General features: G+C 33.4%; 11 protein-coding genes across 13 annotated transcripts; 8 read left to right on the top strand and 3 right to left on the bottom strand.

Annotated features, from left to right (window-relative positions):
• Nucleotides 1-1234: 1234 nt before the first annotated feature.
• Nucleotides 1235-3894, top strand: LOC126761616 (farnesol dehydrogenase). Of its 2 annotated transcripts, XM_050477954.1 has the most exons (7): nt 1235-1517; nt 1652-1817; nt 1872-1998; nt 3144-3279; nt 3463-3597; nt 3675-3722; nt 3753-3894. In XM_050477954.1, exons 1-6 carry the CDS (start codon nt 1377-1379, stop codon nt 3717-3719), a joined length of 750 nt encoding a protein of 249 aa, XP_050333911.1. In that variant the 5' UTR covers nt 1235-1376; the 3' UTR covers nt 3720-3722; nt 3753-3894. The 2 variants fall into 2 exon arrangements, with proteins under 2 accessions (XP_050333911.1, XP_050333904.1); XM_050477947.1 differs by having other exon boundaries at nt 3675-3894.
• Nucleotides 3895-4854: 960 nt separating this feature from the next.
• LOC126755575 (GTP-binding protein SAR1) lies at nt 4855-8121 on the top strand. The gene is made up of 6 exons (XM_050468233.1): nt 4855-5062; nt 5690-5758; nt 6120-6239; nt 6301-6366; nt 7205-7440; nt 7512-8121. The coding sequence occupies exons 2-6, from the start codon at nt 5716-5718 to the stop codon at nt 7626-7628; spliced, it is 582 nt and encodes a 193-aa protein (XP_050324190.1). The 5' UTR covers nt 4855-5062; nt 5690-5715; the 3' UTR covers nt 7629-8121.
• A 530-nt stretch (nt 8122-8651) lies between these two features.
• On the bottom strand, nt 8652-10247 carry LOC126755562 (bifunctional arginine demethylase and lysyl-hydroxylase PSR). The gene is made up of 2 exons (XM_050468221.1): nt 10143-10247; nt 8652-10089 (listed from the first exon to the last, which is right to left on the bottom strand). The coding sequence occupies exon 2, from the start codon at nt 10028-10030 to the stop codon at nt 8825-8827; it is 1206 nt and encodes a 401-aa protein (XP_050324178.1). The 5' UTR covers nt 10031-10089; nt 10143-10247; the 3' UTR covers nt 8652-8824.
• A 396-nt stretch (nt 10248-10643) lies between these two features.
• LOC126757349 (biogenesis of lysosome-related organelles complex 1 subunit 5) lies at nt 10644-11282 on the top strand. Its single transcript, XM_050471604.1, has 3 exons — nt 10644-10715; nt 10772-11043; nt 11112-11282. Exons 1-3 carry the CDS (start codon nt 10694-10696, stop codon nt 11280-11282), a joined length of 465 nt encoding a protein of 154 aa, XP_050327561.1. The 5' UTR covers nt 10644-10693.
• A 31-nt stretch (nt 11283-11313) lies between these two features.
• Nucleotides 11314-12408, top strand: LOC126756682 (uncharacterized). The gene is made up of 2 exons (XM_050470367.1): nt 11314-11896; nt 11968-12408. Exons 1-2 carry the CDS (start codon nt 11314-11316, stop codon nt 12246-12248), a joined length of 864 nt encoding a protein of 287 aa, XP_050326324.1. The 3' UTR covers nt 12249-12408.
• Nucleotides 12409-12945: 537 nt separating this feature from the next.
• Nucleotides 12946-13586, top strand: LOC126758169 (ATP synthase subunit g, mitochondrial). The gene is made up of 2 exons (XM_050472685.1): nt 12946-13111; nt 13172-13586. Exons 1-2 carry the CDS (start codon nt 13072-13074, stop codon nt 13429-13431), a joined length of 300 nt encoding a protein of 99 aa, XP_050328642.1. The 5' UTR covers nt 12946-13071; the 3' UTR covers nt 13432-13586.
• A 568-nt stretch (nt 13587-14154) lies between these two features.
• LOC126755949 (3-hydroxyisobutyryl-CoA hydrolase, mitochondrial) lies at nt 14155-16674 on the top strand. The gene is made up of 3 exons (XM_050469090.1): nt 14155-14275; nt 14991-15869; nt 16000-16674. The coding sequence occupies exons 2-3, from the start codon at nt 14991-14993 to the stop codon at nt 16270-16272; spliced, it is 1152 nt and encodes a 383-aa protein (XP_050325047.1). The 5' UTR covers nt 14155-14275; the 3' UTR covers nt 16273-16674.
• On the bottom strand, nt 16475-19449 carry LOC126755169 (conserved oligomeric Golgi complex subunit 2). The gene is made up of 4 exons (XM_050467973.1): nt 19173-19449; nt 18036-19094; nt 17253-17971; nt 16475-17112 (listed from the first exon to the last, which is right to left on the bottom strand). Exons 1-4 carry the CDS (start codon nt 19257-19259, stop codon nt 16830-16832), a joined length of 2148 nt encoding a protein of 715 aa, XP_050323930.1. The 5' UTR covers nt 19260-19449; the 3' UTR covers nt 16475-16829.
• Nucleotides 19450-20339: 890 nt separating this feature from the next.
• Nucleotides 20340-21596, top strand: LOC126754172 (translin-associated protein X). The gene is made up of 3 exons (XM_050466129.1): nt 20340-21067; nt 21149-21308; nt 21373-21596. The coding sequence occupies exons 1-3, from the start codon at nt 20494-20496 to the stop codon at nt 21554-21556; spliced, it is 918 nt and encodes a 305-aa protein (XP_050322086.1). The 5' UTR covers nt 20340-20493; the 3' UTR covers nt 21557-21596.
• Nucleotides 21597-22022: 426 nt separating this feature from the next.
• Nucleotides 22023-23536, bottom strand: LOC126754161 (aprataxin and PNK-like factor). The gene is made up of 3 exons (XM_050466118.1): nt 22803-23536; nt 22564-22727; nt 22023-22448 (listed from the first exon to the last, which is right to left on the bottom strand). Exons 1-3 carry the CDS (start codon nt 23375-23377, stop codon nt 22237-22239), a joined length of 951 nt encoding a protein of 316 aa, XP_050322075.1. The 5' UTR covers nt 23378-23536; the 3' UTR covers nt 22023-22236.
• A 200-nt stretch (nt 23537-23736) lies between these two features.
• On the top strand, nt 23737-25550 carry LOC126754151 (saccharopine dehydrogenase-like oxidoreductase). 2 transcript variants are annotated; one of them, XM_050466097.1, is made up of 2 exons: nt 23737-23853; nt 23995-25550. In XM_050466097.1, exon 2 carries the CDS (start codon nt 24110-24112, stop codon nt 25394-25396), a length of 1287 nt encoding a protein of 428 aa, XP_050322054.1. In that variant the 5' UTR covers nt 23737-23853; nt 23995-24109; the 3' UTR covers nt 25397-25550. The 2 variants fall into 2 exon arrangements, with proteins under 2 accessions (XP_050322054.1, XP_050322063.1); XM_050466106.1 differs by having other exon boundaries at nt 23804-23910.
• Nucleotides 25551-25840: the final 290 nt, after the last annotated feature.

Genomic DNA, 25840 nt, shown 5'->3' with positions numbered 1-25840 from the left:
ATAACTTTCCTTACATGCGTGAACATCTGATGAGTGGACGTTACGAGTTTTCGAGAAAAAGGTTCTGCGAAAGATTTATGGTTCGTTGCATGTTGGCCACGACGAATATCGCATTCGATGGAACGATGAAGTGCGATGATATACGACGACATTGCCATAGTTCAGTGAATTAAGAGACAGAGGCTGCGCTGGCTAGGTCATGTCGTACATTCCAGGTCTGAAAGTGTTCGACGCAATACCTGCCGTGGAAGCAGAGAAAGAGGAAGGACCAGGTGGAGAAGAACCTGACTTCGTTTGGAATTTCCAATTGGCGCCAAGTTGCGAAAAGAAGAAACGACTGGCGCGGTACTGTTAGTTCGGCTATAATCGAATAAGCGGCGTCTACGCCAGTAAAGGAGTAGATGAAATCTGAAACGTAACCGACTTACGGTTTGCATTCAATGAAAAACGTTTTGCAAGTTCTTTTTTAACCTACAAAGAGACGAAATCTTTTCTGAAGAAATTAAACTTGATTTTGATCGGTCAGTTTGTATGTCAGCAGCATGCTATAATGATCCATATCGGTGATACCGACTAATTTGCTGTTTCTTTGTGACAAACGGAATTGTGAAATTTTTCTCATCGATATTTTAAAAACTGAGAAACGAGTTCGCGTATATAGAGACCGGCTGATGATGACCATGGCTTAATAAATATATCCTGTTTGGGGTATAACAATTTAGTTCAATTGTTGTTCAAAACAATCAGTTTGGGTTTTAAATAAACGAGTTGGCATTCCCTTAAAGAACTTTAAATTATATGTTATACATTATATATGTACATACATATATGTATAAAAGCAAAATAGTTTATACTTATTTTGGCAAACTATGTACTTTAAGTATTTTAATTTATATTTTGTATATTAAACTAACATTAATCAACTATTTATATGTAATTAGTGCAAGTGTGTGTTTCATTCCGTTAAAACTCTTACCTAAGCATTATGAAGTCCCAAGCTTTTCCATATCTACATAATTATATCAATTCATATATTCGTCGTATAATTACGAAAGTAACACAGAAATCAATTTATACTTCTGCTTTATACGGTATTGAATATCGAGATCATTTGAATCATTCTCCACCGCTCTTCTGTCATAATGAGATGATTTGTCACTGCACACCACTTGTGGGTTATGATTTTGATATGTATACTATAAATCCATTGCTAAGCCGGCTACTTAGGCAGCAACTTAAATTAGTACGTCAAAGCAATCAGTCGGTATTCGAGGTTGAAAGCGAACGACGGCGTGACAGTGACTAGTGGCAGTTGAATAAAAGCCGAAGCTAAGGAACAACGTAAACCTTCCTGATTACTTTTTGCACAACTAAAAATGTCTGCTACAGCCGAGAATGTGCAGCAAGTGGCCGTTGTGACGGGCGCATCTGCTGGTATTGGCGCTCAAATTGCTATACTTTTGGCGAACAAAGGCATAACCGTTGTGGGATTGGCACGACGATCCGAATTGATCGAGGTACATATACAAGAAAGTGAGATAATATATTTATAAGTAAAACTAAATAATATTAAAATGGAAGCATTCAGCAATTTTTCCATTGACAACAAGAACGTAATTTCACAGATTGACAAAAGTTTTCTCTATTCAAGGATTTGAATAAACAAGTGTCAGGCGACGGAAAAATTCATGGTCGCCACTGTGATCTCAGCCACGAGGAATGCATTACAGCCGCTTTCAAATATGTACGTGAGAATTTTCCACCAATTACAATACTCGTATGCAATGCAGGCATGTTGAAGGCGAATTTTATATCAGGTATTAAGTAGTGCAGTTACGCATTGCAGACTTTTAATTATGATTACCCAAAAGAATCCACTGGTAAGGATATCAAAGCTTTGTTCGATCTTAATGTTGTGGCCACATCCATTTGCCTACGAGAAGGAGTGAAGCTAATGAGTGCAAGTAAAGTAAAGGGCCACATTATTATAATGAACAGGTAAGATTTGCAACGGGAAAGTCTCCCGCCTTACAGTTATCTATTTTTTCCTATTATCGGATAGAATGATTTATATATCGCTTCCAATTACTGCAAAATTAATGATTTGGTGGAAATATTATTTCTGCTTTTTCAAATAGTTGGAAGTTAGATATGAATTTTACGGTAAGGCGGAGGACCTTTCCGATACAATTAAGAGCTCATACTTCGAAAGGTGTTACCAAGAAATTTTTCAGAGTATCAAGCGCAAAATAAAAATATTCATCTTTTTACCCATCCTATTTTCTACGTGATTGTTATTTGCAAGCTACACTGTGCAGTTCCCCTATTCTCCTGTATCTACATATATATATTTTCCAGAATTTTTTCTGAGAAAATTTTTTAAATTTATTGATACAAAAATATTGTGGTATATTTTAAGGCTTATTATTAGTAAAAATATTTATTTGGAGAGGAACTACAGACGATCTCCGGGAGCTCCTCTCAAAAAAGACGTTTTGCGGTGACCATAGTGATGTCTCTGAACTGGAAGCACTGACCTGAAAAGCCAAACAGATTTCGTTAAAGTAATGTTACATCTAATAATAAATGGAAGGAATAAGCAAAATAAAATTGTTTGCCAAAATGGCGATTTCTAATAACTAAAATCGATTTTTGACCAAAATTTCGGACTTAAATTGTGTATAAAAAAAAAAAAATTTATCGGTGAGAAAAAAATCTTTGTTTAATTATATTTAAAAAACTCGCGTTAAAATTTGAGACTAAACGGTTAAACCGTTTTCGAGTATCGTTGGTCACCGACTTTGAAAACACCATTTTGAGAAAAACACGTTTAAAGTTTGGCCTTGTATTATACTTCCAAGCACTCTAAAACGCCTTCTCCAATTTGCGTGTAACTTCGAAAATATTCACTGGAACGATATGCAATTTTCTTGATTTTTGAAAATTCTAAGTGTATCTAACACCGTAAGGTAAAGCAAATCATATTTGACCTTTGTCCTCGATCGGTTGGCCGGTTTTCTACCTAATTCAAATTGTCCCCAAAGACTTGAGACTGAGGTGGACAGTTACAGACTTAAAAGTATTTTCACAGAATTACAATTAAACTGTTTTTCATTGTTTTTCTTTCATATGCATTGACTCAGCATCCTCGGACATCGCATACCGGAAGTGCCGGTGCCGTTATTTAGTGTTTACCCTGCGACGAAACATGCTCTAACGGCACTATGCCAAACCGTCCGTCAGGAGATTCATTTTCTGAAATTAAATATTAAATTAACGGTATGTAAATCGCATCGTAGTAACATCTAACTTGACATACATAAATACATGAATGTATGAATTGAAAATTATGCAATTTTTATTATATTCTTTAACTATATAAAATTCATATATTTTATACATATATAAGAGTACAAAAAAATAAATATATCTTTTTATATATGTACATATATGTATACTCAGAGCATTAGTCCAGGTATGGTAGATACGGATTTGTTGAACGTTTATTCTAAAGCTGTTGCCGAATTGCCAAAACTGCAGGCCGAAGATGTAGCCCAAGCGGTTATATATGCATTAGAAACACCCGATTATGTACAGGTAAAATATTATAAAATGCAAACAAACTACTAAGAATCATAAAAAAAAAGTTCTTCTTTCGCTTTTTCAAATTCCAGGTTGAAGAAATCGTTCTGCAGGCTATGGCGCGTTTTAATGCTTAATGTCTGCCTAGGCATTTCTATATGGAGCTATATTTGTAGGCATGACATATCGATATATTTTTCTTATTCATAAAATTATCTTTAATTATAGAATGCGAATGCGAATGCGTACATAATTGCTTAAATAATGTATTTTTAGTGCATTTAATAAAAACCGAAACCCTCTTCTATTGAATTCTTATTTCTTACTTAGTTTTGATCAAATAGAGAACAGAGGGTACGAAGGTTTTCTTGCATCCCATAATCTGATGAATAGAATAGCACCAGCTATCGAAACTTAGGTGGGAGCGTTTTTGGAAATTTCAATTTTTCACTTTTTGATAACACAATAAAGGGAAAAGGCGGCTTTTGACGAACAAATTGGTTAAATTGTTATTGTAAAATTAAAAATATTAACAAGTTTGAGGGTGATCTCGTAAATTATGAATGTATAGAAATAGTGTTGTAAACTTCAAAACGATCGGTGCCTTAGGGTTGGAGTTAGTTGGAGAAAAAGTTTTAATGTTTTGAAAAATAGAACGTTCATGAGACAGATATAAAAACAATTTTAATTTCGTCAATTTGGCCCAATCGACCAAAATTTAAACGCAGCGTTCTTATGTTGCATTCATCGGGTTTTCTACAATTTAAATTGATAGGTCTTTGCTATAAAATACCTTGAAACTTCAAAAACGCTTTGCCATAGAGGTCAAATAACTAAAAATTAAAATTACTTTGGCTATTTTACAATAGGTGGCGCTTTGATTGATGCTTTCATATTGATAACCTTTTAAATATCAATTAGACAACTTTCGTGGAGTTGATTTTTTTATATCATTTTTTAACTTAACCTTAACTCTTCCATACACCAAATACCGTAACTACATCAGTTTATTATCAAGTTTTTATGCAATAATGTCATTTTGATGCGAAACTTCATGAACACCGCAATTATCGTACACTTTCATGCTAGAAGAAGTACAACCGATAAACTAACTTAAAAAGGCAATAAATGACATTTTTGTTTTCGTTAGAGCAGAAAAGGAAAAAGCGGGACAACACTATAGTTGGCATAAAAGTGAAAGAACGAAGAAAAGCAAATTTCAACAATTTGATTTGACATTTTCTGAATTTCAGAAGGCAAAGCAAGTTCAAAACGCACAGGAGGAAAAGAGTTTTGAATTGGATTTTCCTTTGCTGTCGTGTCGTTGTCGCTATTCTTTTGTCCACTATCGTCGCCGTTGTCATCGCCTTCGTCTTTCTTTTTTAGCGTAAAAGAAATCGCTGAAACACGGGAAAAGGCGAGAATAAATTAAAAGTTTCAATATTTCCTTGAAATTTTTTAATTGTAAATTATTTATAAGGTAAATATTCGTAATAATAGAAACGCTATTAGGTGTGGTGTGTAAACCAAAAGTGAAGTGTAATTGCTAGCACGAATCATCTTATTAGAATTTGGGTGATATGATTTGTATCTCAATCATTGGTCGCACCTACATAAACTACTTCCATTGTGATGCGTATTAAAAGAACAACTTGCTAAAATGTATTTTCAACAATACGTAGTTTTCATGCAGATTCATTTGGTCAAGGCATGGGGACAAGGGTTATTATTACAACTTCCTGGGTGAAATGTTAACGACCAAAAGTCATTGTTAGTATTAAAGAAAGTTCCACATACACAGAAATCTGAAATCGGTGCTATGTATGCGACCTTGTCCCATTGTTTGAAAGTTGCTCCTATACCATTTTTTCTGCTCTTTACTAGTACAATTTGAGATTTTTCTGTACTAAAATTTTCAAAAATTTGCTTTATGTCAAGGCCGTATATTGTGCTAAATAAGGCGTAATGGATGCGTATTATATACCTGTTTATTTTAATATTTTGCAAGGGTACAAAACATTGTTAATGTTATAATATGTTTGTATTATATTTTTATATTTGTATTGTCGCTATTGGAATATAATTGCATGATTTTTTCTATTTACAGATAACTACACACCAATAAATAGCAAAATGTTCATTTGGGATTGGTTCACTGGTGTTTTAGGATACTTGGGTAAATAATTAACATTAAAAATATGTAGAATGCCTCGTAAGTGTTATTTTTGTAATTTGGCAATGGAAACTTTGAGATTTTATAGTATATGCTTGCGTATTTATATAATACATAATTAAAAAATAAGAGTGTTGTTTTAAATTGACATTCACAAATGTACTTTATGATCTGCATTCAGATTAAACCGCAAATATGCAATACAATCGTATTAATATAACATTAAAGAACTTTTTTCGCATATGTATCACTTAACAAAAACTTGGATTTATATGGAACTGCCAAGATATTAGGTTTTTTTTGCAATATATTTCAAGTTTTGTGTTTGATTTTTGATGATATTGTGTTTTTTTATTATCACCAGGTCTGTGGAAGAAATCCGGCAAGCTATTGTTCCTTGGTCTGGATAATGCCGGCAAAACAACATTGTTGCATATGCTCAAAGACGATAAACTGGCACAGCATGTACCAACACTTCATCCTAGTAAGTCAATATTATGTAATATGGCCAAAAATGGAATTTCAATTTCTTTTTAATTCTTTAGCATCAGAAGAATTGTCAATTGGCAATATGCGCTTTACCACATTCGATTTGGGTGGCCACACTCAAGGTAAGAATGGTCAATTTGAAATTTAATATATGTTAAAGTACGCCAATTTATATGCAAAAAATAAAAAAAAAATACCAAACGCTAGCGAAATATGTAATCATATGGTCCTCCTCCAAATTTGTTTATGTATTATGAAATAAAAACTTACGATGCGAATCATAATATTAAATACGCACGCGAAATTAATTGCGAAAGTTTCTTATTCAGCCTACTAATGCTTTGATCGGTTATCACTTTTCCATTGCTGAAATTATGCACAAAACTCTCCATAGCAAACGTACCTTATTATTACGCAACTTGAAAATGAAATTTCTGACAAAATAAAGATTGCAAAAATATCATAAAAAATGGATATGCTTATACATATGTATATAGTATATATGTACATAGATTTATTATAATTAGATTCGAAAAATACATACGTAATTTTTCGTGAATTTGAAGTATCTAAAATAATAATAAATTTGTAAATATACACATACATATGTATCTTCGCGTCAGACTTGACAATGATTTTGCAGTTTTTGTAAGATTGCAAGCGCTAAAATGATTGCTTAGTATAGAGTTAGAGGAATATTGATAACAGCTTGTGAATAATTGTACTATTGCTAGCAACATTAAAATATGCGATTATATTGAACTAATAAATACTAAATCTCTAAATATGTACCATTTTCCAGTCCATATAAATTAAAAATTATTTCCAATTATTGTTAATTGCACAATAAATTACTTTATACAAAATATTAAAATTAATGCTTCGTGTAGTACTGTAAAACAAATATATACATACATATTTAAAAACTATTTAATTTTGCTTTTTCCTTAATTAATATAGCGCGTCGTGTTTGGAAGGACTATTTCCCAGCTGTGGATGCAATCGTCTTTTTGATAGACGCTTGGGACCGAGGTCGCTTCCAAGAGAGTAAAATTGAATTAGACTCGTTGTTAACAGATGAAGCGCTGTCAAACTGTCCCGTGTTAATTTTGGGTAACAAAATCGATAAACCAGGTGCCGCAAGCGAAGATGAACTTAGAAATGTTTTCGGTCTCTATCAGTTGACAACCGGCAAGGTACTTAACCTATATACATATAAGTAGCTTATTATCTTTAATAATGTAATATAATTCTAATCTGCTTTTAGGGTAAAGTGCAACGTTCGGAGCTTCCAGGACGCCCTCTGGAGTTGTTCATGTCTTCTGTACTGAAGCGACAGGGTTATGGCGAAGGTTTCCGTTGGCTAGCGCAGTATATTGATTAAAAGCTGCTTTTTCATTTTCAATTCAAAATACGTCGGATACAAGCTTTCTTTTTTTTGGCATCTTTATACATACAAAATCGCCAAACAAACAGGTCAATAAAATCGGAGAACCTCTCATGGCAGAATAACGCGAATTAGAAATGCCACAATGATACTTCAATACTTCAAATAGAAAAATTAATACAAAAATAAATATAACACAAACAAAATCAGAGTCTAAACCATATGTGGATGCAAGAAAAATGCAAAATAATGCGAAAGCAACGGTAAAAGTAAAAATAAGCGCAGTCTGAATCATTAAGTAAAAGTAATGAAACACAACACAAAAAACATCCTATATGCATTGTGGGTAGTATGTATATTTTAATTTTAAAGGGTAACACAAACGGATATTCAAACATTTCAATATCATTTCCAACCTTTCGCTCTAAGTTAGCTACAATTTGTCTAATATTTGTTTAGAATTTCCAAATAAACAATTTTATAAAATGTATGGACATGATTTATTCTTATTTAGAGGGGGTGATTAACTTTACTTACTTCTTAATGGCAATAACTGAGTATTGAGATTTTGTTGTTGCAGTAATGTATGCTATGTATGTATTTATATAATCCACATTATCTCGGAGACTAATTAAATCCTCATTAATTAAAATTGAAGCACAATCCGCAGTTCATTCGGCTTTCGTAGGAGCAAGAGTATAACCCACAAATAAGTGAAATTTTATAACACCCAACAAAACGATAAATAATTGAAATTCATTTTTATAGTTTTGTAATTTCATTTATTTGAAGTAATATTTCAATATGATTTTAAAGTTCCAACTGGAAACGCTATATTATACTGTTACTACTTATTGTTGCTAAACAAATTAAAATGTATACAGTTGCTTAAAATAATCCGATCCGCGTTAAATATTGTTTAGAATTCTTACATGAATACATTTAGCTAAACCGAAGTATAGGATCGTTTGATTTAATGTATTTAATTAATGTTGGGTATGAATTGCGTTGATATATAAATGTTAACTTTTGCAGTGCAGTAGCGTTTTCAAACGCATTCGGAGCATTCTTGTCAAGCTTCTATTTTCTCCTAATTTTAACTTGCCTTCTTCAGATCGGTGAACACTATCATAAGTAGTATATTTAATTTCTGCATTTATCATCATATCTTCGTCACTACAACGCAGCCGACATCAAGAGCTGGAAGCCATACCACCTCCCAACCGCCTCTTTTTCTTTTTTTTAGCGGTTAGACTTTCTTGCCCACTATCAGTATTGGAGCTGCCACTATCGCTGTCATTACCTTCGTTTTCTGATGATGATGATGAGGAACTGGATGAAGAACTTGAGTTACTAGAACTATCTGAAGCAAAGCCGGTACTTTGTTCGACATTAATGCTTTCCGCAAGTTTGGCTAAATCTGGTTCCTTTTCACGTAGAACACGCAACCACTTTCGAGATAATTTTGGACGACCTCGAATACTTTTGTGCCAAACAACCGGGAAATTTGTGCGACTGCAAAAGTTTTGAGTGATGGCGACAGTTTCATCTAAATTCAACACTACATGCCACCAACCCCCTGGCACAAACACAGTTTCACCTGGTTTTTGTAATATTTCAAGGGGTCGAAAATCTGCCGGCCAGTCTGGTTGTTTAGTTCGTGGGTAAATTGTATTAAACCAGGTGATTGCTTCATCACGTTGTTTTCCTCCCACAGCACTAGGTACTTTTAACAGGTCCTTAGGAGTTTGGGTTGGAAATAAGCACCAACGTTTATGACCTCTAAGAAGTGCGTTCCAAGCGCTTGTACCCAAAGGATCTATATGTATACCAGTACCAGAACGTTCCGGGCCCATTACAAACCAGCGGTATGGGGGACGACGTTCTTCTCCACAATGTTTGAATAAATCATCGCGGAAATACTTCGGCACTGTATAGTCTTCAAGCAATTTACGACGACGATGATGTTCTCCGAAGCTGCTATCAAAGATATATAAGGGACTATCATCGAGAGTAGAGCGCATATATTCAACATAGTATTTCATTTTCATTTTAACACTGTAACCCTCGTTGTCTTCTCCACATTTGAATTTTTGATTTCGATACTTTTTTGCTAGACGTGATACTGTCCATTTTTCTTCTGCTTGCCATCCTTCTTGACAACCCTCTATAACAACTGGAAGATAGGGCTTTTCGTAACGCTCTATAAACTCCTCACAACTAACGTCAGACTCCTTAATGCGTTCAACATTATCCTCAAATTTTTGAAAATCTTGAAATCTCTCGTAATATCGCAAGGCAGACCATGCCTCTTTGTCCCCCAACTCCGGACGAGCCCTACGCTTTACCTCACGAAGCCGTTTTCGAGAACGTTTAGGCAGTTTGAATTCCTCATTCATTCTATTGACGTAAAGTTTACTTTTGTTTGTATTTTTACACGAAAATCTGCCGAAATATTCTAATTTTACATTTATTGAGTAGGATAATTCTGGTAAATTATTGCTTTATTACCGCTGTTTGTTAATTCCAGAGAAAAATTGACATCTGTTGGTTAATATTCGAGTGAGTACGTGACTTTAAGCAGCGTTGCCATAAACTTGAAAGCAATTGATTATCAAAATTAGATACTGTAACTAACAACATATCCGGTAACACGATATTTTCTTTGCGAACAAATAAATAATATTATTATATTCTATTTTTCTCTTCTTTGTCTATAATATGCATATTTATGACTCGAGCAGAAAATTGTCATTTTTCTCTTATAATGTTACAGGGTATGGTTTAGTAAATATTGAGTATTATTATATAATTAACTCTTTGACCAAAAATAAACTAAATTTAAATCGAAACAATTATTTCATATAGTAGTTTGATTTGTTAGTAAAAACAGAATTTGATTGCAGCATTACATTAAGAGCAAATTATTGTACTATGATCAAATAAAGTCTTTATATAGACACATTATATATTTACAATATTTTTTTTTTTTGTGAATACCACGACTTGCAATCAATTACAACACTGTCATTAAGGTTTACTAATCTCATGTGACAAAGAAAATGTTAAGCCAGTTGGGACGAGGTTGGTTAATAATATTTAATTTTTGTAATATAATCTATCATTGGCTTTTCATGTAGATTTATCCACTGCCGAACAAAGAATATTGGATCACCGGGCGTTTGTAAATGGAGAAATAAACAATTTTCTGAATGAATTTGAGTTGAAACGTAACGAAGCAGAAGTGGAAACGCTGTTCAAAGTGACTGAAATTATAGGCGACGTGAAATACGACCTATATGAAAGGTGTATCATTCTGAGTACATCACATTTAGAAACACTAAATCAAGAAGTAAATAATTTGTTAGTCGGTGTCGAAGGCTTTCTCAACAAGGTGGAGCTACAGAAGCAGGTTGGAACCGCATCTATTCTGGCACAAATCTTATCAAATTTATTCATTTGCATTTATAATTTTCTTAGCCTAACGAATATCTTATCCAATCTCGTAAAGATCGTGAACATAAAAGAGCGAATTTTCTCATTGATTTGGAACATAAATACGAACGAGTCAAGAACTCATTTGAAGAAAAGGAAGAGGAAATAGATGAACTTTATTCTGATTTACAAGTAAAGTTGAACATTCCTAAGTAAAGGTTTTGCGCGCATTAAAATACATTTAGAAATGACAAAGACAAGCATTGCTGATACCCGCGTTCGTATGCGGCCGTCTCTGAGACTATTGCAATTAATTGAGGAGCACAAAGACACCATAACTGAAATTCCCGAAAATCTAGCAAAAGTTTTAAAAACAAATGATTTTCATATTGAAAATAGTATTGAGTTGCTTGGGTCGGATTCCGTAAATAAAGAAAATATTGATTTGAAACTGCTCCGACGCGTTGAAGAACTCTTAGACGATGATGTACCGAAAACCAATTCGCCTAAAGCAAGCCATGATTCTGAAGAGACGAAAGAGACTAAACTAATTGCGACAGAAAATTTCTTATACTTATCAGATCTTCGTTGGCTCAAGTTGTGGTTAAAGCAGTTGCGTGAAAAGAAAGGATTAGATATTTTTTTACATGACCTAATAGACACCTGCCGCTTATATTTACCAATGAATGAAGTCATTGAAAGAAATCCAGAGCTTGAAGCTCGTTGTCAGCGATTACGCGAGCAACAACAAAATAAGGAGTACTTAGACATGACCAAAAACGTAGATTCAACTTTAAAATATGTACCTGAGGACACCATAGCTTATCAAGGTATGTTGTTCTACTCATACATTTACATGTGTTATTAACTATTTCCATATGTATATATATATGCCTTTCAGTTAAGGCCATGAATAGCCAAATGATTGCGGTATTACAATTCATATTTTCGGTAGCGGCTGGTTTTGTATTCGGCTTTTTAGGATTGGAACTCATTTTCGGTGGCATAGAGTTTGGTCTACGATTAGTATTAGGAATATTTTGCGCACTTGTTATTGGTGTTGCAGAAATGTATTTCCTTCTTAAAAAGCTAAACGAAGAGGAGAAAGCAATGTCTTCTTTAAAAAAATCAACTGAACCAGTAAAGAAGAATGAAAAAATGTTGAAGCCGCACAGTGAATAAAATATTTCTATGGACATTAAGAAATTCAATGGAAATAAATAAATATGGTGTATTCTTCATAGGAAATTTATATATATCATATAAATATATATGATATCAGATTTCGAATTGTTTTCTTAAACACGAAATAATAATTAATAATAATAATGATTCACACCGATTTTTACTAGTTTTCAATTTTCTTAAGCTCATGTAGATCTAGGCTGAGAGGTCCCCAGATAATAGTTAAAAATATTAATACTTTTGACGACTTGTCAAATATACGAATAATAAATATACTGGTCATCAGTTAAGTAGAAAATATTAATTGTTTTAAAATTATTATAATTAAAACTAAAAAGCCGGTCTCAGCAGAAGAGTTGAAATAACAACTAAAAAAAGCGACGTTTTTTTTTTTGGCCGCGTGACTTCTTAGTTGCGTTTATTTTGTTGTTGTCACGCGCAAGGCTAAAAAGTGTTCGATCAGCATAATGCCGGATGCATATTTAATGGTTCTTATTAACGTGTAAAGTTGCAGACGCGCCGTCAGCGAATTCGGTGCCGGATTTTGGTGTTTTCGAAATCTTTGTACTAAGGTGCTTAAAATTTCAGCCAACACTGTAAAGATAATCAAGTACCCGGTACCTTTTTATTAGAATAAAATCCACTTTTTCAATCCACTTTCGCAGCCCAAATATATTCCACCTTGTGGCAGATTTTGACGTTTAGCTGATTTTTCCACAAGACTTGAATTTTGTCTTCATCCACTACCATTATTAATTGTGAGAAAGTAATTTTTCTTTATTTTCTGTAACGAAAAATATCTCAGCGCTAAATTAAAAAAATGGCGAGCCTTGCAACGAAAGGATCCACCTTAGTAAACAGTATGTATTCAAAACTTTAATGACAATTTCGTAATATGTATTGATTATATAATATTACAGAACTGCTGGTACAAGCAAGACCCCAACTTGAGACTTTTCTTAAGTACGCGAAAGTGGAGCTAACACCACCCACTCCAGGTGACATTCCAGCTATTCGTCAAGGAATTGGTCGTCTCATTAATGGTGCACGTACTGGCGCATACAAAAACCTGACTGTAAAAGAGGCATGGTTGAACACCCTCGTTACCGCCGAGGTTCTTTTCTGGTTTTATGTTGGTGAATGTATTGGCAAACGTCACTTGGTGGGTTATAAGGTCTAAGGACTTTGTGAGTAGTCAAATGTAAACAAAAACTAAACGAAACAAATGAAGCAAAATTGGAAAAATCTAAACAATTATGCGCATTACATTAAATAAAATGAATCACATTTTTTTCGAAAACTAAATAAAAAGAATTTTAATTTTGTTTTCAGATATCAGTCTTCTTTTATTAAAATAAAGGCGTTCAGCCAAGTGGAACGAGAAACTCGATCAAACCTCGGAGTATTATTCAGTTCTCGCGAGAGTTGGTTAACTGGAACGTTCCTTAATTAGGTTCTTAGGGTTCAACTTGACAACATTCCTCGAAGTACTTCATTCTTTTTTCTGTCGCTGCACGAACCGGAATTATAGTTTGAGAATATGTTTAGGGAATAATTACAATGATTTATTTTAAACTCTTATAAATTGTCGATTTTCACATTTCTTTAACTTCTATTATTAAATTTGTACATACTGTAACAAAACCCGGGAAGCTGTAAGTCAGGTAGTGAATAACCTAGGAAGCTTTAAGAAGAATTATAATTTATTATTAATTGACTTCTTAAAACACCTAAATAATTTATATAGAATAATAAATTGTGGTTAATTTTTGCATAAATCTAAATTAACCCTAGGGTACGCTCGTATTTATTGTTTTCGTATTGCAACACTGCGGCGAAAGGCAGCAAAGAGAATAATAAGCAAAACAGAACCGGTGACAATAGCGTGATACGATAAACGACCAGATAACAGATTAACGCAGCCGAAGTGATCTGGTGTCAGAGCACAATATAAAAACAACATTTTTTGATTGCGCAACTAAGAGCAAATACTTATATTTACCTACGTAGAGAATTTCAGAATCGTAAGTTGTTTGGGGTCTCATAAATTAGCGAATTATATGCATTGATTTAAAACCATTCTTAAAAGCAGCCCATTGTTTACATTCGAGCAATTGGAAGCATTAGAATTGAAGTGCGCAACATTTTTATAAAGTATCAAAAAGATTATCGTCTTAAGCTTTGTTTTCAAATATATATATGCATATATTTATATGTACGGAACGTTTATTTAATGAAACTGGCCACATTATCATAACTCGTGTGAGAATACTTCCTGTTTAACATCTTTAATCCAGAACCAAATTTACTTATGTACACTTACGCTTTGGAAACCCAGCATAAATGAATTCTAATTCTAGATTTTGAAAATTTTCGACTTTTTGTGAAAAATGTTTTTATTTAATTTCAAGAAATGAAATAACAAGGCGTAGTTTTCATATAAACTGATGCGAATATTAGGCAAAAGTAATTAATTTTTTGTTTGACGCAAAAAAAACTATATTATTAGTGAACTTTGATTCGAATTCACAACTATGCGATATTATACATATATTAAAGTAGTATTTTAGCACCTTAAAGAGTCTCGGGGAAAAATATTTGTTTACAAAAACGTCAATTGCGGAAGACTGTCAGTTTTGCTCATATAATGCTAATTACTTAAACTTATATGTAAAAGTACTTTAAAGGTATAAAGTGCATACGTTCATGTATTTACTATTTTATAATTTCTTCTGCCAGATGCACCCAATTCATCGAATAATATATGCCTTTGGTCATCGAACCTGCTCCGCCACACTACTTTCAAAAAGCCATTTAAGCCGTTCTCTCACGTCTTCTCTGATGGACACTCGCAATATGTCCTCATATGTAATTGCAACAGAATCATCGGACAAGGGCATGATTATTCTCAATCGGCCGAATGCTTTAAATGCAATCAACTTAGATATGGTACGAAAAGTCCACAAACATTTGAAGAAATGTGAACTGACCAAGTCCATGGTAATAATTAAAGGTGCTGGTGACAAAGCTTTCTGTGCTGGTGGTGATGTTCGATCGATAGTCGAAGCCGGACCCACGGAAGAGTCCAAAGCTTTCTTCCGTGAAGAATATACCACAAATGCTCTAATCGGAAATTACATTATACCTTACATTGCCATTATTGACGGCATTACAATGGGCGGTGGTGTAGGACTCTCTGTTCATGGAAAATATCGTGTAGCCACAGAACGTACGCTGTTAGCAATGCCTGAGACTGCTATTGGGCTCTTCCCAGATGTTGGTGGCTCCTATTTTCTACCACGTTTGCAAGGAAAATTGGGTTTATTTTTAGGTCTAACAGGTTTTCGACTAAGAGGCGATGACGTATTAAAGGCTGGATTAGCCACACATTATTGTGAAAACCCAAAATTAGGGGATTTACAAACGGAGCTGCTTAATTGCAAGGATGCTGATAATGTGAAAGATATTCTTGATAAATATAATACACCCACAAAGAAAGATTTCATCCTAAATAGCGTTTTGGATAAAATAAACAAATGTTTCACAGCTAACTCTGTTGAAGAGATCTTTGAAAATCTCAAAGCAGATGGAAGCGAATGGGCAAATAAAACTTTAGAGGTAAGGTATTTGTAAAGAATATACCTACATATGTATATACAAATATGATGTACAATTGTATTTGGGTTATATTTTAAAATTAACAAAATTTAAATTCAAATATTAATATCTTATCACTTTTATTTAATAGATGCTGCAAAAAGTTTCACCACTGTCCTTAAAAGTCACTTTTCGCGAACTTGAGTTGGGCTCAAAACTGCTTTTACCGCAATGCTTAAAAATGGAATATCGCATGGTTGTTCGTCATTTGGAGGACAGTGACTTCAAAGAGGGTGTACGAGCCTTACTAATTGACAAGGATCAGAAGCCTAAATGGAATCCTCCCACCCTGGAAGCGGTGACCGAAGAACGCGTTAATTCCTTTTTCCAAAAACTTCCTGATACCGAAGAGTTGAAATTATAATAACACAAAGATTTGCACTATAAGTTTCAAAGTTCGTGACCTAAAGCTTGATTGCACTATTGTGTAGCTTTATAAATTTTTACAATTTTTATATACATTTAATGCGTGTTGAATTTACAATTCGTGTAACAAGCATATGTGAAAAATAAGTATACTTAATTTTCGAAAATATTGTCATTTCCATAAATCTCAACACCAAAAGTATATAACAACTAATGATGCATTTATTTTTAAATTAAAATATTAAATATAATACAGATTTTTTATTATACAACATAGCATAAAAGAAATACTAAAGCATATTGTTTTCTATAACTGTTATTGCACACCACAACACATTATTGATAAATATTACGAGACAATATTAAAAAGTGCCTAACCAGTTACAAATGCTTACAAATACATATTTGTTTTCATTGATTTGAAGTGGAGGTATAATTAATAGAAAATTTGTAAAATATAAATACAAATTGTCAATCAAATATTTAGTGCCAAACATTATATGCTTAGTAATATATGTATTTATCAAATATTACAACTTTATTGTGCTGTTCTTATTAATTATCTTTGGATTCCTTCAATTTCGTGCTCGCTTCGACAATGTTATTTAATTCGAGCAAGTCATCCACTTGTGAAGGCATTAGACCCATTTTGGCCAATTCTCCTGTCCATGCAATGACATCTACGTGAAGTTGTAATCGAATTTTATCATCATCTGACATTGTTGTTGCACCTGTTGTAAGAACAGTTGAAGCACCGGTCTTAAGGTTGCGCAAACGACGTAATGACTCCTCTGTTTTCTGCACTGATGTGAGGACATCCTTAACTGCAACGTAATAACTAAAAGAAAAAAAAAATATATATATATATATGTTAAATTTAGCACATTCCTGATGTAATATTTTTACAATATATTCACACAAATATGTGTGTTTACATATATTTGGAGACGTTTTTTTTAGTAAAATGCATTTACTTACTCTTTAGTTATTTTTGAGCAAACTTTCAATAAAACATTGGTGGCGATAGCATTTCCAAGTTGTGAACTTTGTTCATTTTGAAAGGATTTCAAAGAACGTAGCATCTGATCAATGTAGGGAGATGGCTTCGTAGGTGTGTCGCGATTAGTTTTCCGGTACAAACGTGGCAAATCTTTAACCTGACGAACACTTTCTATACCACTTTCAGATATTAATATGTCGACTAGCGCATCTTGAACCGCACCTAGATGGCCGTCAAGTGTTTCCCGCACGTCGGCGACCGATTTCACAACAACATTACACACGTCTACATCACTTTGTAGCTCATTGGGCACATTTATAACGATATGTCGTTCTATTTCAGGCAATTGTTCAATTAGCACCTGCACATCGGCATGCAATGCTATTAGTACATTAGTTTTGTTGATTTGAATAGAACAATCAGAGTTGTTCTTGTTTTTGGAGCTGGATTTTGTAATGAGCTGTAAAACATCGGAGATCCACCGAGAAAGTCGTAGTAAAATTTGGACGCTTAGTTTATAAAATTTTGGAAAAATCTCAGAGAGGTAGACACCTTCTTTCCAACAGTGTTCTATAGCTTTAGATGCACTATTAAATGCGTTCAATTGATAGCGAGAATCTATTGCTTTTGATTTACAATTCATCATGTCTGCATGTAGCAAAGGTACCAGTGCAGTCTCAAATTCTCCTGCTATCTCCTGCAATGTAATATTATGTATATTAATAAAGTTTTGGCAATCCCTCACCATTATCTTTTCATACCTGAAAACATATTTGGAAATAAACTGGTAGATTCCATCGCGATTGGAAACTTAATGTTTGTTTATGTTCCTTGAAACTTTTTACTGCATCGTCATTTGCCAAAAGCGTTTCGATCTTTGACAAAAAATCTCTTGTACACTTATATTTCATGTAGAATACATCGGAATTACCCGGGGCAAAGATCGATGACATATGTGTTTCTAAACGCATTTCTACATCCACCCAAAAGCTGTTTACCAAAAAATTAAAACCGCTTAGTTTGTCTGTGTAATGTGTCAAGCGAAGCAAATCGGTCATGTGGAGTGATATGAAATTTAAAATCTTTCCGTATATTCCCGACAGACCTTGGGGAGAATTTTGCAGACAATGTTCCGAAATGGTAGCGCTCATATAAGGCGCAACGATGTCTTCACGAAATACTTGCTCTGCCATTTGACAAGCATCAAGAGTGATATAAATCCTTAAGCATCGTTCCAATAGTTCCGAACATGTGCTCGTTGAACTTTTTAGGGAATCATTAAAAAATATTCGCAATTTAGCGAAAACTTCATTTTGTAATCTTTGGGAATTGTTTTTCTGTTCATCATTTAACATATCCCAACAAAATTTTTGATTGAATTGTAGTTGAATTAATTCAAGTGCTGTACGCTCTAAATCAATTGGTTTTAGGTCTTCTTTTAATTGATGTGCTAATAAATTCTCAATCTTATGCAAGGTTTCTTCCACTTTCTGATAACATTGCAAATTTCGCTTTTGAACACGAAACTGTTGCTTTTTCTCCAAATTTTGCCGCACTTCTGAAGCACATTCTTTGAGCAGAGAACGAATATTTTCGACTTCTTTACGGAACTGAACCAAAGGATTTTCAATATCTTCGATGGATTGATCTAATCCAACAAGGTTTGCTGACAAACTTACAAAGTCAGCATAGTCTTCATTAATGAGATCGATCATCGAGGACCTCAAGTCTTTCAAATATATACCCAAGTCATCCCGAAGCTGCTCCAAGCTTGGTGCATTTCGATTTTTATGTAAAAATTCATCGACAGAAAAATTTCCCTGAGAAAAACATTATTTTCATAAATTTTTATATATATGGTACATATAGTATATACTTAAAATAAAAACAGCACAAACCTTCATGAAATCATGTTTGTCAAAACATAAAGTCGTCGAGCTTTTGTCACCTTCAATGTTTCGAAAACTTTTATTGTGTTCTTGCATTACTTTAAGATTGAATTTTAAACAATGTATTAGAAACTATTATTTATTTTTTACTGGGAAAACAAACAAGTAAACAAATCTCTTTGCCACGAATAGCGAATATTGACAATTGATCAATTTTGACACTTGCACAGCTGAAAAATGTAAATCTAGTAATGGTAAAACTCCATAACATTCGAAAGCATCACGAATAATTGGAAAGAGTGAGTGTAAATCGATTCGTTTATGATTTCTCAAAACTTACATGAAAAAAAAAATTAGAATGAACAGTCATCCACATAAATTAGGAAATTGTATTTTTTCTTTAAATGATTTTAATAATAATTATTTTCATTATTCATAACTCTAACAAAAAGTATTGCTTTTGAAGGTGTGTCGTTTCACAGGCATTGCTATGAGTATGCGTATGCGTAGTTTGCGCTTAAGTGCTGAATACATAGAGCGCGACAGACTGCAAGCGACATCTGCCAAATATTACAATACACACGTTCTAATGGACACAGTTATTTATACAGCTGCACGACTACACGACTGCAGGCCGACAGTTGTCGCTCTCGCTAACTTCAAAATATTCTTACATTTGCCAACGACAGTAGAGTTCACAGTAGAGAGGAGTGATGCCACTAATATGTAAAATATAAAATTTTTCAAAGCTCTAACAAACCTGACGTTATTTTTCAAATAAAAGCATAAAATAGCTCTGTTATATCATTTGTAATAACAATTTATAATTTTAAACAAATAAATTTACCTATTTACTTATTTTTTGCGTACAAAATTTCACTTCGAACAAAATATTTAAATTTTATTGAAGTGAAAGGTATTAGTATGGCCACAACGAAATTGTGTACATGCAAAATGGACAGCTGTGTTGTCTTGTGTACATGCCGGCCATTGTTATGTCGCTGTCTTCTTACAAATGTTCATGTAGAAGAATTTACGACGCCATTTACAGTTGACTGTCGTGCTGCCATATCGATCGCGCTCTATGTGTTCAGCACTTTAAGCCATAAATCTAATATCGATGGCTCTCCGATTGCTGTTTTGGAAATCGATTAATTTAGTTGCATCGGTGTTTCAGTTCAAGATATTAATTAATATAAACCAACGTAAAAGTTTTATCCATGGTAAAGGTTGAGTAGGTTATAACAGAATATAAAGATTTAGAGTTTTTAACACGGTAGAGGAGTTTTTAAGGATTTATATACAAAGTTATAAACATAATAACATAGAAATGTCACAAAATTCACGTTTTCGACATAATAACCGGCGAAATCAGCAAAAGCACAAAACTGCTCAAGATACTAATTTTAGTGAGGAATTAAATCCCGTTGTAAAAGTATTCCAGGAATACGCGCTTGAGCTGGACGACAAACATGATCGATATGAACGAATTGTGAAACTTAGCCGCGATATCACCATTGAATCAAAACGTATAATTTTTCTTTTACATACCATAGACGGTAGAAAAAACAATCGTTCTAAAGTACTAGAAGAAGCCGAAAAACGCTTGACAAAAGTGATTGAGGTAAATTTCAAATCTATAGCTCTGGAGCTAACTGGACAGGATCCCTATCAATACAGATGCGCATACTCACCGGGATTGCAGGAATTCATTGAAGCCTATAGTTTTATGGAGTATTACAAAAGTGGTGCTGATGAAAAGCCAGGCAAAATGTCGGATTGGATGTTTTTGCAACAAAAAATGCAATACGAACAAGATGATAAACTTAATACAATCACAGACGATTCTCAGAAATCAATAGAAAGCTCAAATCAACTGGAGATAGAAACTGATGTTAAAACTGGTATAGTATTAATAAAAAATACAATATTTTTTATACTTTTTGCGCGTTTTAAATAATTAATAAGAATTTATACTTTTTTAGTACCCCAAAAGTTTGAATTCTTCGTTGACCCTACAGAATATATTTTGGGAATAGCTGATCTAACTGGCGAATTAATGAGACGGTGCATTAATTCTTTGGGTAGTGGAGAAACGGATGTGTGCTTGGAAACGTGCAAAGTTCTACAACAGCTATACTCAGGGTATTATAATACATATAAATACATTCCCAAAATGATCCAATTATGTATATTTTATGTCTTCCAGGTATATAAGCCTTAATGTACAACGTTGTCGAGAATTATCTCGTAAAATTTATACAATGCGTCAAAGTGTTTTAAAAGCTGAAAATGTTTGCTATAACGTAAAAGTGCGTGGTGGAGAAGCAGCAAAATGGGGTGCTGTGTTTGAAAATAAAATGAGCGATGATTTGGATGAAGGATTTTATTAAAAGAAAATTTATAACAACAATAAATGATTATTGACTCACATTGAAGTTTCTAAATTAAAAATATGATAAAACATTAATAGCTATAATACCATTCATACATATAAAAAATATCCCTTAGAAAATCTTTATTTTGATCTGTTTATTAGTATGGCAGCTAGGTTTAATGGTCCAATCTGAAAATTTTTTGGGGAAATGGTAGAGTTGCCTTGAAGAATAACCTATGCCAATTTTTTTTAAAGAAATCTACTCAAATGAAAACATTTTCCAATCAAACACTGGATGCTGTCGTAGTCCGATCTTTACAATTTCTTCAGAAATTGTACCGCTCCTTTAAACAATATCGTTACAATATCTTGTTAAATAAAAAAGTTTTCCATAAAGGAACATTTAATTATTCCAGGGAATAATAATTAAATTTTTTATGTTTGTTTTCCCTATGTGGTATATCATCAAACACTAAAGAAAATTTAAATAGTTAAGAAATAAATTTAATTTAATATGTCGCAGTAGCTGACCTAGGGGATTTGCTGAAATTCAATAGCATAAACTTATAAGTTAATCATCAATTGATGTATTTACAAAACATTTTTGTTTTACATTTTTTAATACTTTTATGCTTAATTTGTAACACCAATTAAGCATTTATATAAAAAAAAAAATAACTTACAACTAGGGAATTATTATTCTTCAGCTTTATCACACGCATCATAATCTTCATCGTCCTCGTCATCACTATTCGGTACATAGTCTGAATCGAATGCATCCTCGTCATTGAACGGATCCTCAGAGTCATCATCCAGTTCAGAATTGTTAATATTTATATTATCATCTCTCTGTTGTTGACGTTGTCTTTGACGCAGGCGGTAGTTTTTGTAATTTTGTTCGAAATCAGCTTAAAGAGTAAATCAAATTCGAGTAAAAATACGAAAATAAAGTTTTTAATCTAAAATCGAATTGAATTTTTCAAAATTAATTTTTAATCAGTTTTGCAATTTGTAATTATTTACTTTCTGGAGGATGGTTGAACTGCTCAAAATGTATTGGATTTCGACGGTAACATTGATCACCAAAAGGACACTCAGGTGTGCCTTTAGGAGGAGGTGGATAAATAGGTCTCCGGTAGTCGTGATCGCCTGGGTGAGCTTCTTCTGAACGATGCATTGGATTTCGCCTGATTAAATAATCAAAACTCCATGTAATTATTCCTTACTAATAAAAATGAAAATTTTTATAATATTCTTCATACCTATAGCAACGGATGCCAAAGCGGCAAGACTGCCTTAAAGTGGAACTAGCTTCGGCCTTTTCTACCTTAACTGCCGGTTTTATATCGACTTGATTAGAACTTCCAGAGCTAGTGGGAACGTTATTGATATTGAGTTCATCGCTATTATCGGTAGAACACTCCACTTTTACTTTTACTACACAGTTGTTCTCTTCCAGATTTCGGACTTCTACCGTATTGCTATCAGCAGTGTTCTCTGCTTCTCTTTCATTTTGAAATTCAGAACCTTTTTCCTGAGGTTCTCCATTAGACTTTGATGTTTCTTCTTCAGACAACTTACAACGTTTGGACGTAGTATGATCTGCACAAGCAGCATCCCGTTTTCGTGAACCATCAGTTTTATTGACCTCTTTTATCTTGTTCGAATAGTCGGAATTTTCATTAATTTCCGCAATCACTTTTACGCGAAGCCCTTTGTTGCATTGCGCGCCAACATTTTCAACGCTTGCTGTTTCTGGATTCAATGAACAATTTTGTTCATTTTCATTTGTCAGGTTTTCCAAAAATCCTGAACATAATTTGGATTCACTATCCATCGGTAAACTTTTGTAAAATTAGTGTTTAAAATAACTGTGTTTATTTGTCCTTTTAAAATTATTGTGAAATAATGACGCATTTCATAATGTTTTTCTTTGATTTCGTTTTACACCACTTTCGCGGAGAAATGTTGCCATTATTACTTTAACGTAAACATACATATTCGTGAATCGGAATTAAAAACGAATTTTTTAAGACATTTCCCGTGAAAATTGGTGCACGTTATCGGAAAAGCTGCTCTGCTGAACATTTACCAAATAGTACAATTTATAAAAATTTTTCTTTTGCACAATTTATAATTTTCATATACTTTATATTTAATACCCTGATATGAGTTTGAAGCTTATTTACTAAATCTGGCAATATTAAAGTAAAGCTAACTGCTGACAAAATTATTCCAATTAGTAACTTCGGAGTTTTCGAATTTCGTCTTTAGTAGGTGATGGAGCCAAAGGTTATTCAGAGGTGTAGCAGAGTAAGTTTAGTTTTTTTCGTTATTATTGGGAGAGAATAGTTGCCATTTAATAATTTAGTAAGATCCGGTTATTTTCTATATTTTATATAATGTAAATGCAAATATCGTATTCCTACAATTTAATTTATGTCGTGCTTACAGATATAACAAAAAGGTGACTTTTGACCAGAGGAGATAAGCGCCTTAATATTTACAACAAAAACTATAAAATATACCTTTTCATTGCTAAAAAAGTGATTAGTCACGAAAGGAAAAAATGTCGGAAAAATTGGATATTATAATATTTGGTGCTACAGGTTTTACTGGTAAATACACCGTTTTTGAAGCTGTTAGTGTACTTCAAAACTATCGCTGGGGAATTGCTGGGCGTAGTCAAGAAAAACTGGAAAATGTACTTCAAGAAATGGGTACAAAAGCACAGAAAAATCTAAAGGATATTCCTATCATCATCGCTGATATAAAAAATGAAGCTTCGCTGCTAGCCATGGCTAAGCGATGTCGTGTTTTAGTAAATTGTTGCGGACCATACCGGTTTTTTGGAGAGCCAGTTGTGCGAGCGTGTCTTGAAGCTGGCACCCATCAAGTTGATGTTACTGGTGAACCTCAATACATGGAAACAATGCAACTTAAATATAATAAACAAGCTCAAGAGCGAAAAGTTTTTATAATTTCTGCCTGTGGATTTGATTCAATACCGGCAGATCTTGGAGTTGTTTTTGTAGAAAAAAACTTTGATGGTGTTGTAAATTCAGTTGAGAGCTATCTGCAGAGTTCCGTAAAAGGAGATGCTTCAAGAGGAGGTGCTGGAATTCATTATGGTACTTGGGAAAGCGCGGTTCATGGTTTGGCCCATTCCAGTGAACTGAAAGAATTACGCAAGAAGTTATACGAAGAGAAATTGCCGAAATTTACTCCTGTTTTAAAACCACGACCACTTATTTTTCGATCTGAAATAGTAAAAGGAGTTTGTCTCCCATTCCCCGGACCAGATCGATCAGTAGTAATGCGTTCACAGCGTTTCCTTTATGAAAATGAGCATAAGCGCCCTGTTCAAATGCACGCTTATGTTACTTTTCCATCGTGGCTAGCAGCTGTGTTAGTCGCTTTATTAGCAGTTTCGTTTGGATTTTTAACTAAGTTTACTTTTGGTCGTCGCTTATTGCTAAAATATCCTAAAGTTTTTTCATTAGGATTTGCGTCTCACGAAGGTCCTACAGAAGCTAGAATGGAACAGACACATTTTTCATTTATTATGAGAGCAAACGGATGGCCAAGGTCGGAGAAATTGTCAGAACCAACAGATCAATACATGGATTTACCAACCAAAACATTAACAGTCAAAGTATCGGGATCGAATCCTGGTTATGGTGCGACCTGTGTAGCTCTACTCAGTACGGCTGTAATAATATTAAAGGAAAATGATAAATTGCCGGGAACTGGTGGCGTTTTACCACCAGGAGCTGCATTTGCTAAAACAAGTTTAATATCTGAATTGGAAAAACATGATCATGGCATTAAATTTGAAATTTTGGCTAACAAATAAATACTACTTATATAAAACAAATGTTACAAGGAAACTTGAATAGGATTATTTATGTTTTTATCACTATTGCTGTAAATTTTATAGTTCTTAAAAACATTCCGGTTGGGCATTATGTTACTATTACATAATAATAAAAATATTTTAAAAACAAAAATCTATGTCTTTGACTAAAAATGTAAGAATTATAAAAGTTGAATTATTTAATATTTTTCTGCGGCGTTTTATAAACGATGTTACTAATTAGATCATTATTGTCAAGCTACTTGTTCGCTTATATTTAATGGCAAGATAAATTTTGCAATAAATATTTAAAAATACTTTATATACTATTTTTGAAATCCACTTTACTCGATATTCAACATTAGAATATCGATAGTAAAAAAAATCTGTCAAAGTGTTGTATTTCACATCAGCTGTTCTGGCATTTCCCATCTATTTTGCCTT

This window comes from Bactrocera neohumeralis, chromosome 2, assembly GCF_024586455.1.
Source record: "Bactrocera neohumeralis isolate Rockhampton chromosome 2, APGP_CSIRO_Bneo_wtdbg2-racon-allhic-juicebox.fasta_v2, whole genome shotgun sequence".
NCBI lineage: Eukaryota > Metazoa > Arthropoda > Insecta > Diptera > Tephritidae > Bactrocera > Bactrocera neohumeralis.
The sequence above is the reverse complement of the archived record's forward strand: the minus strand, read 5'-3'. Positions and strand labels throughout refer to the sequence as shown.